At 36.4% G+C, this 13,013-nt stretch overlaps 1 protein-coding gene across 1 annotated transcript; it reads right to left on the bottom strand.

The window, feature by feature from the left end:
- Positions 1 to 561: 561 nt before the first annotated feature.
- LOC125656698 (endothelin-converting enzyme homolog) lies at positions 562 to 10,529 on the bottom strand. Its single transcript, XM_056145570.1, has 16 exons — positions 10,506 to 10,529; positions 10,022 to 10,120; positions 9,780 to 9,829; positions 8,584 to 9,581; positions 8,151 to 8,258; positions 7,784 to 7,959; positions 7,546 to 7,608; positions 7,224 to 7,299; positions 6,982 to 7,052; positions 5,893 to 6,619; positions 5,460 to 5,567; positions 3,371 to 3,471; positions 3,127 to 3,192; positions 2,845 to 2,949; positions 2,617 to 2,666; positions 562 to 862 (listed from the first exon to the last, which is right to left on the bottom strand). Exons 1-16 carry the CDS (start codon positions 10,527 to 10,529, stop codon positions 718 to 720), a joined length of 2,967 nt encoding a protein of 988 aa, XP_056001545.1. The 3' UTR covers positions 562 to 717.
- Positions 10,530 to 13,013: the final 2,484 nt, after the last annotated feature.

Genomic DNA, 13,013 nt, shown 5'->3' with positions numbered 1-13,013 from the left:
TTGACATCCACAAATTAAGGAAGTTCTGTTTCTGTAAATCTTGAGATGAATCGACCAGTAAATATTTATTGTAATTTAATGTCAGGTGTACTTGTATTATCCAATCAGGACGATGCTACACGTTCTGTAAGAATATGAACTCGTTTATTCTTATATCTAGAATACCACACTATTACCTAAACAAGCGCTACAAAATCAGTGCCCGTTCTGTTTAATAGTAAATTTTGTTTCATCTTCAGTTTGTGATAATTGATATTCCATACAGTTATAGGTCTCACGTAAGCACTTGTATTTCACGTTTACAAGACGGAGCTCTACACATGTTCGTGCATTCGACACCTCTGGTGAATAGCTAGCGCGTGCAATACCTCATATCCGGTACGTCATCAGATGGAACAAATCGTGTTCTCTATATATAAAACGAGAATTGCGTATCTGTATTTTATACCTGAAAATTTGTGGATACAAGAATAAATCATAATGTAAATTGAAAAGATTTATTTATAAAACAAGCATTCATCAAATAATATTACAAATAGAAAAAAAACCCTCAAAGGAATGTATGGTAATGATGCACACCATCATGAACGCTGCCTAACATGATCTCTTACATGGCATGAGGTAGAAACTGAGTCTGGTGGTTTTCATGAACTCATACTTAGGATATTTGTCCTCGTCAAAACATTCAAACTTCCTGACACACTTTTTTTTTTTTTTTTACAGTATTTCTAGTTCGTTTCTCTCCGCCGAGTTTGCTAAGCCTGGCAGAAGATGACATGTTCGATCTGTATTCATAGGGGAATCCACTGGACACCTGAACGTCTTTCGGAACCCCTCCATATTCTTCACAATGTTGTTCACTCTACAAACAGAGATAGAATTAAAAATCAAAATATTTGGTGTGCATTAGGATACACGTTGGTACTTACATGTAATACATCAAGTATTTTCATGTTCAAAATGTCTCATGTTATGAATATTGTTTGACCTCATACTTAATAGTGCTTTTTATGCCTCCGAGACCAAAGATCGGGGGGAAGGGGGCATATTGTTTTCGTCCTTTCTGTCATTCTGTCTGAAACATTAACCTTGCTAATCAACAGTAAATGCTAGAGCTTTGATATTTCACATGAGTATTCCTTGTGACAAGACCTTACTGTGGGTACCAACATTTTGTATCCTGCGACCTTGATCTTTGAGTTTGACCTACTTTTTAAAAACATGAATTTTGGCAATAACTTTTGAATAATAAGTGCTAGAGTTTTTATATTTTACATGAACATTCTCTGTGACAAGACCTTTCTGTGGGTACTTAACCTTTTGACCTTGAGATTTGACCTACTTTTAAAAAATTGACATTGGTCATAACTTCTAAATGGTAAATATTATAGCTTTCATATTGCACATGAACATTTCTTGTGATGAAAGCTTTCTACTGGTACCAAGATATTTGTCCTTGTGACCTTGACCGTCTTTGGAATTGGCCATTATCGAATGCATTTGTTTTTCACAAACACATTTTGTTCTTTTCTTTTTATTATCATTTTTATAAACATTGCACATTGAAATATTAACAATCATTTATGCTGTATGCCCAAGAGGACCCTAATTTGGAAATAAATCATATCAAATATAAGATGTATAAATTCCAGAACAGACTTGTCAAATTGTCACCAGTTCCACGAGCTTTAGGATCTACTGATGACCCCCCCCCCCACCCCCCTCGTCCCCTATATCCCCGTATCGAAGATCGGAGGGCATGCTGTTTTTGTCCTGTCCTTCTTTATGAAATGTGAATATAACGAACAGTGATCAATCTCATAACTCCTATAAGCAATATAAAATAGATAGTTGGGCAAACACGGATCCCTGGACACACCAGAGAGTGGGATCAGGTGCCTAGGAGGAGTAAACATCCCCTGTCGACCGGACACACCCGCCGTGAACCCTATATCCTGATCAGGTAGACGGAGTTATCCGTAGTCAAAATCAGTATGCCAAGTGTATACATTGTATGTCTGAAAATTTAACCTTGCTCATAACTTGTGACAAGACATTTCATTTTGGTATCAGCGTTTTGTTTTTTGTTTTACCTTGGAGGTTGGATTACTTTTAAAAACAGTTAACATAGGCAATATACTGAACTACCTAAATTAAGGCTTCTATATTTTGTACATACATTCTCCATGACAAGACCTTTCATTTATCGATGTGTAGATTCCTGACATTTTACCCACAAACTGAATAAAAGTGCGACGCACTTATATATTAAGTTTGTAAGTAAAATGTCCAAAGTTTACACATCGATAAATTCTTCAAAAAGAATGTTTGATTCTTATAATTCCAACTCACTCACTGTATGAACAATTTCAAAACCTTGAATAGTTCCCCCGCACTACGTTATTTGTTTTCAGGTGCGTATGAATACATATCGCTTTCAGATTTATAAATGTGTAAACTCTCGTTCAGCATGTGTTTTGTCCAATCAAAGCAATTGTAATCAATAAAATTGGAATTATATAGATATATTATACAGAAGAATATCCGCGACAGGAAAATTTAAAACCATCCTTTTAGAGTGTTTTAATGATTTAATTATTGCTTCATTGACATTACCTGAATTGACTTGATAATATCCCTGATTGCGTGTCTACTTCGCACATTTGCTACAAAACAGTAATCAAATCTTGTATGCCATGAGGTGAATTGAGAAAATTACGAGAAAATACAAATTCGTCTCACTAAATTTAAATATGTACAATGTTCACGAATTATACAGATATTGTGGTCTGACCATTATAGCAAACAATGTATAGTAAATATGCCCATTTATTACAGTCTTACCTGTGCGAATGTCAAATAGAAATGTTGCTCTGGTGTGAGGGAACTGGAAGGTTCAGGCAGGGCGACATTCTGTACATCGCCACTCAACAACAAATCGGAGTACGCCTGAAAGAAACCATTAACCGAATATTAGGTTAGCTGTGGCGTAAAATCCTGTCTATTCATGCATAAATGATGTAATTTTCGTTTTAGCAGTGTTTATCCGCCAAACGAGAAGATTTTGCTTTACTGTACGTATTTTGTAAGTTTCTAGAAATTAAAGAGCTTGATCAGTAATATTACCTTAGTAATGAGGTCCAAACCAACACCTCCAGTCATGACGTCACCAATTCGGATGTCGTTAAACACCTAAAATATTTAAATAAATAAATGTTTTCATAAGCAAGCGTAGTTACTCTTATTCATAAACTGTTAATATGATAAGAATTGTGCTTTAATCCCACATTCTAATATAGCTAAAGGGTGACACGGTGACAAAGGGAAATGGTATTTAGATATTGATAGTTTATTTAAACGTGATATATACCGAATTTTCCTCTGTAGTTTGCGACCTGTAGCATTCCTTCTTTTCAGAAAATTTTCCAAGAGACTCAAAACTCCAGTCCAAAGGTGTAAATGACAAATCGCCTATAATTGTAAGTAATTTTAAAACGAAAATCAAAATACACATTTATTCAAAATAGTATGACCTAAACTTAGTTCCATGATGGATATCCTCGATATAATCATAAACAATTAATTAGATCAATTAATGTTCTAGAAGTCTTGCTCTACTTAAATACGCAATGCTATAAAATCACTCATGGTATTAAATTGTGTACAAAACCATTTCGTGTAAAACGTCAAGAAATCAAGAGGTCCAAAGGACTTATCGGTTATCTGAATACTAGTGGAAAAAGCATCACTACTTCCAAGGGCTATGAAATCTAGACAACTTTTCCTGTTCTGAATATTTAAGCTAAATTCTAATGTTCAGCAACAGTATAAAAAGATGTTATTTAAGTGTTTTACACATAAACTCTATATACCAAGTTTGGCCCAGCCTTGAGGTCAGAATCCCTACCCCGGGATTCATGAAATTTACAATTTCGGTAGAGACCTTCCTGCTCTCCATCACCATGCATTTAGTTTGTCTTAAACATATGCGGTTCTTCAGAAGAAGACTTTTGGAAATTCGACAATTTTTGCTTAGCCCCTAAGACCCCAAGGGTGCTGGAGACCTGGAATTTACCATTTATATCCCCCTTGTCACAATGCTGCCTAATACCAAATTTGAAAAGAATTGGACTGTTAGTTATCAAGAAGAAGTTTAAAATGTTCAATTCTTAACGCACGACGGACGACGAACAACGCACAACGACGGACGACAACTGATTGCAATGGGTAACCTGAGTTTACTCAAGTGATCTAAAAACTGTAACAGGCAAAAGAAAAAAGTTTTAAAAATCCCGTACCAATTTTCTTGATAACGCTTGCTTTATTTAACTTCATTTGAGCATAATTTACAAAATGTTAACTCACGAACAATACATGCTGATATTGCGTTGGCTGTCTATCTATCTATCTATCTATCTATCTATGTATCTATGTATCTGTCTATCTATCTATCTATCTATCTATTTATCTATGTATCTATCTATCTATCTATCTATCTATGTATCTATCTATGTATCTATGTATCTATCTATCTATCTATCTATGTATGTATCTATCTATCTATCTATCTATCTATCTATCTATCTATCTATCTATGTATGAATCTATCTATCTATCTATCTATCTATCTATCTATCTGTCTGTCTATCTATCTATCTATCTATCTATCTATCTATCTATCTATCTATGTATCTATCTATGTATCTATGTATCTATCTATGTATCTATCTATCTATCTATCTATCTATCTATCTATCTATCTAAAACTTATACGGTACCAATTTTGATGCACCAGATGCGCATTTCGACAAATAATGTCTCCTCAGTGATGCTCAACCGAAATGTTTGAAATCCGAAATAACTATGAAGTTTTAGAGCTAAATATAGCCAAAAACAGCGTGCCAAAAAGTGGAGCCAAATTCGTCCAAGGATAAGAGCTATGCATGAGGGAGATAATCCTTAATTTTGAAAGGAATTTCTAAATTTTATAACAGCAATTAAATATACATCCGTATTTTCAAGCTAGTAACGAAGTACTTAGCTACTGCGCTGTAGAAACCCTCGGGGACTAACAGTCCACCAGCAGAGGCCTCGACCAGGTATCTATCTTTCTTTCTATCGCCAGGTTTCCATGGTTAGAGCACTCGCTTCGTGATGAAAAGGTAGTAGGTTAGAACCCCTCTCCTATCTTGACCCGGTCAAACCTTAGACGTAGCCTAGGTAAAAATTGCTCCTTCGTTAAATTCTACACTATTTAGAGGTGAAAGACGTGGGTCTTCCGGAAAGGTCCTGTGTCGCGGTAGGCGTTTGCACGGCAAAGTACGCTCATTCTACGGTCTTGAGCGCCACACATAATTGATGGTTTTTCACTATGAATGAACAATTTTCGAAGAAAGGTTAAATACAATACCCCCCCCCCCTGCAGAATCCCTAATGGTATGGATTGGTACACAACTTACCTAAAACAACACTTGCAATTTCTTTAGCGATCTGCCAACCAGTTGTGGTAATGGCGGGGAATTGTGGCTCAACAGAATAATGAAAGTTCAGGATCGGGTAAGGTATTCCTATAAACGAATTCGAAAGAGACTATTGACATCCATAAGATCATGTAAATCCTTCCTTCATATCAAAGTTCAATAATACACGGAATTAGACGTAAGAAATCTATTTTCACTATGAAATGAAAGAAATTTTCATATCATATGTAAATCTAAATAAAAGCATTTCATAAATTATTTCTACTGTATTTTGCATAATGAAATAGGAATGAATTACATGTAGTACGTAATCCAGATCACAGTAACCTCTGTCATCATGTTAAACTGTTTCCAATGTCTGAAACTTTTACTCCGGTCTGTATCATTTTAAAGATTCAAAACATGTACATACCTAAAGCATTTGTACTGGAATCGAATCCGATAAACGCTTCATTCCATGCGAGTTCCGGTTGCGTTACAAGGCTTCCAATTGTGTCTAGTTCCTTGTACATGTTTACCTGGTTGGTGGCGCTTGAGCGATACAAATAAGAGACATCCAGCGTGTTTGAAAGAGTAACGGACCACGGGATCTGTGGAGGTGACGGAAACCTGATGTCAAGCTGTTGCAGTTTCGCAAGAATTGTATCGGTTGTGAAGGCACTGAACTCACTAGACGAGGATAAATAAGTCCTTAATGTTTCCTTTATGGTTGTAGATAGGTTTGAATAGTAGGATGTTTGAAAGTCGATTTGATCTCTGTATTTTATTCTGTATTCCTCGTGGAATTCGTCTTTTAACATGGAAAGTGTAGAGTCCAGACAATGGCCAGTAGAAAACGGCTCACTGGTATCGTTATTGTAGATACCATCCATACTCTTTCGTATTGCCAGTGGGGCGTAAGGCAGAAGAGCTGTGAGGACAGCTTTGGTGTAAATGTACATGGAGATGACATCCTCGTTTGTACTGTTAAATAACTGGTCGAGGGTCTGAAAGAAGGAGGGATTAACGATTCGAATGGGAGTTTCGGAAAAGGTCTGTTGATAGGGTAACATGTACACCCAGTCAATGTTTGGATATCTTTGTTCCAGTTCTTCAGTTTTGATATCAATGTCAGGTTCAAATCCGCCGAACTGAATAGCCTGAAAGAAAGACATATGTAAATGGGATAATCAAAGACAGTGTGATTATTGAAATGTGTGGATAAACTTCAAACTCGTTCTGTGGGATGTTTTGACTTAGGAAGATCATCCATGTACAGAGTCATATAAAGTATACGTAATCATAAATAGGACAAGGGTGAAAATAGGGCAGGGGTAAAAATTAGTGCAGGGGTAAAAAAAGAAGGGGGGGGGCAGATGATAAAAATGACGCAGGGGTAAAACAAAAAAAGATGAAGCATAGTTGTGGATATCTTTTACGGCTTTTATATGTGAATTTCAAATAAAACAAGTATCACGGCTTCTCTTCCACGAGGTCTGTCACAATCTAAGGTAACACTAACCTTGGCCAATTCTTGCTCAAACGCGAACACATCCTCCAGTCTCTCAATCAGAGCTTCCGTGATGTTGTCATCTACCAAAAATAAAAAAACCCAACAATTTCAGGAATTTTCGCTCACAAACAAGAAACGAAACATAGAAAATTGGCCATGCATATAGTCTAATTCATTTTGGGATGCATCGATAACTTTGATACAGATGATGTTTCATATTCATGTCATATTCCAGTATATGCAAACCAAACCTGCATTTTGTGGGCGTAAATTCAGATTAACTTTCTGCAAAACAGGCACAATTCTCTCAATGTACTTCTGTGCTATCTGCAAAACACACACATATGTTAACCCACACTTTGTCTTGTATATAATCGAGCGTCACTCTCATTGTATGCTCCATCAATTTCGGCTGCATTATTTGAAGTCAAAATTAAATTCCTTCTCATTGCAGAGACAACAAGTGCTTGAAATAATATCAAAGAGAAAATGTCACCTCCAACGTGTTTAGTACGTAACTTTCTTTTTATGCTCACGTTTACGTGTATGTTACGCATGTTGCACTACACTCACCTTATTGCTTTCAAATGGCGCTACATAAGCATCATCCTTTAGATATAAATTCGATGGAGAGAGCTGAAATAGTGATGTAGGAATGGTTAGTGAATTATTACGTCCCCTGTTACCAGCATTCTCATCATAAACTTTGCAATGTAACACACATACATAACAATGAAACCACAACATGTGATAGATAGCATGATATATGAAAAATCTCAGAGAGAGAGAGAGAGAGAGAGAGAGAGAGCACCTGCAATATGTTTGTCGTTGTGTTGTCCACTGCCGTTTGTATTACCCTGTAGTCGAATAATCCCGAACCACCCATGTCCGCACTCACTACTAAGTGCATGTTGGCTGCCCCCATGTAGGATTTCAGGTCATTCCCCATTTCCAATATTTCCAACAGAAGCTGCATATCGTTTGTGACTGACAACAATAAGTAGAGCATGTTTCAAAAATGCATACCGAGAATGATTATTACTCATTTTAAAAACACATCAAAAGATATTGCATACAGTGCAATACTGTCCACTATAAAATTGTGGGAAGCTATAGTGGGTTGCTTATTTAGCCGTTAATTTGCACTTGAACAGTTTATACATGTAGCTGTCCTTCACCTGATTGCACTTGCTGTGGGTTATTGGACAATAGACAACTCTGGTAATGAAGTTTTATCAGTTGTAGATATTCACTGTCGTCATCGGTTGTGTTTCTTTCTACCATTGCTGAAGAGGGAAGAGCGAGATTTCACCATGATACTTTTGTCAAAGTGGTATTGACAACGATTTTGATTAAAGCGATAGCATGGGGATTGAATACAATTAACAAAAATAGTGCTGTTTTTAGTATTCTTGCAAAAACTGGATTATGTTATAAACAGCTACCTCTAAATACTGAGGGGAAAATCTGGAGAGAGTGTTAGAAAAGGGTATACCATGGAATGGTTTTAATTACGCGCATGATGTCATCTGACCACTGAATATCTCTCATAGCCATAGCCTTGACATTTTCCCCAGTTTATTATCGAGTATGATAATGAAAAAAACATACCTTTTAATTCTTGTCTGAAATTAAAGTGTACATCTTCTATGATAGAGTTTCTAGACTCGTTGTAAAAGTTTAAAGCCAATAAAGCTTCTCTTCCAGATACCCATCCACCGCATGCATACTGGTAAAAATCGTTGCAAGGATCTACATATTCGTCCGAGCGGGAAGAAATCAGAAAAGCTAAAGAGAAACAGAATTCTGATTGACAGGTTTGTAGTTGATTGACATCGGAAGTTGTAGACGGAGTATTTATAGTAGTAGAGACTACACTCTGTTGAGTTGTTGTCGTCGGGATTGGGTTTGACGTCGTGGTTGTTGTTGTGGATGGAATTAGAGTTGTTGGTATTGAAGTAGTAGTTGTTGTTGTCGGTTTTGGAGTTGTCGTCGTCGGTTTTGGAGTAGTCGTCGGTTTTGGAGTAGTCGTTATTGTCGTCGTCGGTTTTAGAGTAGTCGTTGTCGTCGGTTTTGGAGTAGTCGTTGTTGTCGTCGGTTTTGGAGTAGTCGTTGTTGTCGTCGGTTTTGGAGTTGTTGTCGTTGTCGTCGGTTTTGGAGTTGTTGTCGTTGTCGTTGGTTTTGGAGTAGTAGTCGTTGTCGTCGGTTTTGGAGTAGTCGTTGTCGTCGGTTTTGAAGTGGTCGTTGTCGTCGGCCTTGGAGTAGTAGTAGTAGTTGTCGGTTTTGGAGTAGTCGTTGTCGTCGGTTTTGAAGTGGTCGTTGTCGTCGGCCTTGGAGTAGTAGTTGTCGGTTTTGGAGTAGTCGTTGTCGTCGTTGGTTTTGGAGTGGTCGTTGTCGTCGGTTTTGGAGATGTTGTCGTTGTTCGTTGAGTTGTAACTTGTGTGGTGATTGTTGTTGTTGTAGTTGTAGGAAGTGCCGGTGTCGTCGGTGGAATTGTATAATTCGTTTGCTGGAAAAGATGACATTTATAGGGTGGGTTCATGTGGGAACCAAGAGGACATTCAAAGGCCTTTGCAAAAGTCACGTCGTTCATCAGAACTGTGTTCCATCTGGAAGAATGATTGAAATATAAAAATTTAAACCATCGATCTCAAATTTTCTATACACCGTTTGAAGCAATTCATTTAAAACCGACGTTATCATATTTAAAATCAATATACTGGTATACATGCATATTCTTTTAACTATCTATAACTCGTATTTGTAATTTTATATCAATGAAAGGCGTCTGTCTAGAATCAGAATACCTCAATTTGTTGGATAAAACGTCTCCTTCTTCATTCATTTTGCACAACTCCTGTAACATTATAAATATTTATGTAGAATAACAAGTAAATGATAAATGAAACGTTTTTTTTTTTTTTTTTTTGTTTGTTTTTTTTTACGTTTTATTAATACATCTCTTTGATGTACTTCTCGGTTATTGCTGTACCGATAACGTAATTAGTAGGAAACCATACAACATCTGAGAAGGACTGCGTTGACGTACCTGAGTCATCGACAGGTAAAACAGCTGTTCAGAATGAAGGGACAGGAATGGGAATAGGTATCTTTGGATCATTCTATTCTGAAGCAAACGTTTTTGTTCCTGTAAAACATCGATAACATAGGAAAATAATGCAGTAATACTCTCCGAGATTAAAAAACTGACAAAGCTAAAAAATGACAACACATCCAAAGACACCGAAAGTACAAACTCTAATGAAGCTGCATGTGTCCGTTCTCTTCATCATTAAACAAGAAGTGAATCTATCGCATGCGTTATGTGTAATTAAGACAAGCATTTTCTCCGTAAATAATGTGCATCAAATGCTTTATTAGATATTACATTAATTAGTATAAACCTCTTTCACATTCCATGGGAACATTGTTCCTTAAATGTGGAGAGATCATTGCATGGGTATACACTAAACTTTCTACGCTAATTGAAAATAGAATTACATGTAACGAGTGCACGCACCGTGCCGTCTGACTTTGACACCTTTGAATGTCGTCATATTTACCATGAAAGAGGCGCGGTTGTACAATGGGAGATCTTAATGACTTACACGAGCTCAGATCGGCTTCATTATATAAGAGGCGAATATAACGCACAGTGATCAATCTCACTCATCAATTCCCAAAAGGAATACAAAATAGAGAGTTGAGCAAACACGGACCCCTGGATATACCAGGGATCAGGAGTAAGCACCCCTTGTCGACCGGCCACACTCTTCGTGAGCCCTATATCTTGATCATGTATATACACGCGATATTGTTGAAAGTCATTGAGAATGGCCAAGGCCATGTTTAGATTGTAACGTTAAGTATTTGGAGATACCATTGGAATAAAGAAATATATGACATGCAATGAGGGTTTTAACCTGTCCAAATGTTGCCTCAGTCTCGTGCATACATTATTTTTGTCCTTATTTCTTTTCCGTTGTGACTGTAAATTATTTTTGTTACTGCTCCCATAATTATTCTGTCGGGAAATGATTTTCCGCTAACGCTTAATTAAAAAAAAGGTTCATTACTATGGATTTATTAAGATATAGCCATTAAAACCTTATTTTTATGGTATGAGGAAAATTAACTGTCTTACAAATAAAAATTTGGTAAGAGTAATTAGGATTAATGAAATAAAATCTCGCGAAATACAAGTGATTGATAATACAATATGCTTACAATACATGCATATGTATTGTAGTATTATATTTTGTACTTCTATTTGCATCAACGCCTTCTTTCATTTATATGTGTATGTTCTCATAAGCATTTGAACAACTCTAATTGAATATGTCAGCCATACCTGCATTACTATGTATAGTCCAGCATGTCCTGACATCACTTGCTTCGTTTTGTATATACCAGTCTCCTAATAAATGAAAGGCAACTCATAATAAGTACATATACACATTAATCATAGGTCAAATAATATCTATTTTCAAAATGTTGTTTATTTAGTAGTGCAATTGTCTTTCGTAGCGCAACATGTTCCACTTCTTCTGAATAAAGGTAAATGTACAAACATAGGGGGAAAATGTCCTCTTGTTCTAAATCAAAGTTTGCAACTTGTATATTAACTACTTAAATCATTAAAAGTGGGACATGTTCATTAAAAGATTGAAAAAGTTTAAACTTCATGAATTTCTAGATGACCAAATGCTTTGTGGATAGATTTTTAATTTTATTTTGTGGTTTTGTCTACATAAATCACCGTGAATTTGTAACATGAAATGATGACGATAAGGTACAGTGAACAATCTCATAAATCTCATAAAGAATACAACACTCAGAATAGGACGAACACAGATCCATGGAAACATCAGAGGTCGGTCAGGTGTCTAGGAAGGTAAACATCCCCTTGTTGAACCTTTATATCTTGGTCAGATAATCGGAGTAATCCGTAATAAAAATCAGTATATAAAGAATGGCGTAACCATTGGTATGAAAACGTTAGAATGCATTCGACCTAATGGGAGATTGTATTAGATAAATTGTATAAGAATTTTGGAAATGCTGACTTTAAACAAGATACTTGTAACTCCTGTAACATTCACTTATTTTCCAGTATTGTCTCTATTCAAAAACTGATCATACGTATAACATGCCCTCGCATATCAAATCAGTTGAGAGACAAAAGCAAGCTACTGACAAACAAGTGGTTCAGGGATTTCAACAGTCTCGATTAAAGTCAGCATTTCGCTAATTCTATGATCGTTATAACGATCTAGTTTGCCAATACAACCTGTCATTGGGTCAAATGCTGTCTGATGTGTTTCATACCGATTGTTAGACCGTTCTTGACACACTGATTTTGACTACGGATAACTCCATTTACCTGATCAAGATATAGGGCTCACGACGGGTTTGACTAATCAGCAGAGGGTGCCTCTTCCTCCTAGGCACCTGATCCCACCTCTGGTGTGTTCAGAGGTCCGTTTTTGCCCAACTATCTATTTTGTATTGCTTATAGGAGTTATGAGATTGACCACTGTTGGTTATCTTCACCTTTCATAAGCAGGTGATAATGGACTATTTCTACATAGATATAGCCAGTTGACGACGGAGAAGATAAAGTCTGTCATAAAGTTGAGTTGTTAGTGTGCCGATGACATCTATGTTCATTAATACATCCAAATACGAAACAGATATAGAAGATTCTATGGTGTCGTTCAGTTCGATTTCACGGGGATATAGATGTATGTAGGAGTTTTTATGTACATTTTGCCTCATAAGAATGCAAAAATAGATCAGCTATTAAAGGAGCGCAATTCGTGTCCGCTTGAATTCAATAGCCTGTTGAAAGAACTGATTGCGCCAAAACTACAATGTATGTAGATATTGTCAGTGAGGAAATCCAACATCTTTTTACTATCAATTTCAGAGTACTTGTTCGTAGAATCTGAATGGTTTTTAACAAATTAATTTTGAATGACTCATAACAAATGTTAATTTTTCCGAGTTCCATTTTTATTCAAGACGCATCTCTCTATGAT

The sequence above is a fragment of the Ostrea edulis genome, chromosome 7 (genome assembly GCF_947568905.1).
Source record: "Ostrea edulis chromosome 7, xbOstEdul1.1, whole genome shotgun sequence".
Lineage (NCBI taxonomy): Eukaryota > Metazoa > Mollusca > Bivalvia > Ostreida > Ostreidae > Ostrea > Ostrea edulis.
This window is presented reverse-complemented; position numbering and strand designations above follow the sequence as displayed.

Excerpts from the sequence above, each read along its gene's own strand:
- LOC125656698 (XM_056145570.1), bottom strand. The coding sequence starts at position 10,529 with ATGACGACATTCAAAGGTGTCAAA. Across the intron at positions 7,609-7,783 it reads CAACGACAAACATATTGCAG|CTCTCTCCATCGAATTTATA; the intron begins GTGCTCTCTCTC and ends TCACTATTTCAG. Across the intron at positions 5,568-5,892 it reads TTCCAGTACAAATGCTTTAG|GAATACCTTACCCGATCCTG; the intron begins GTATGTACATGT and ends ATTCGTTTATAG.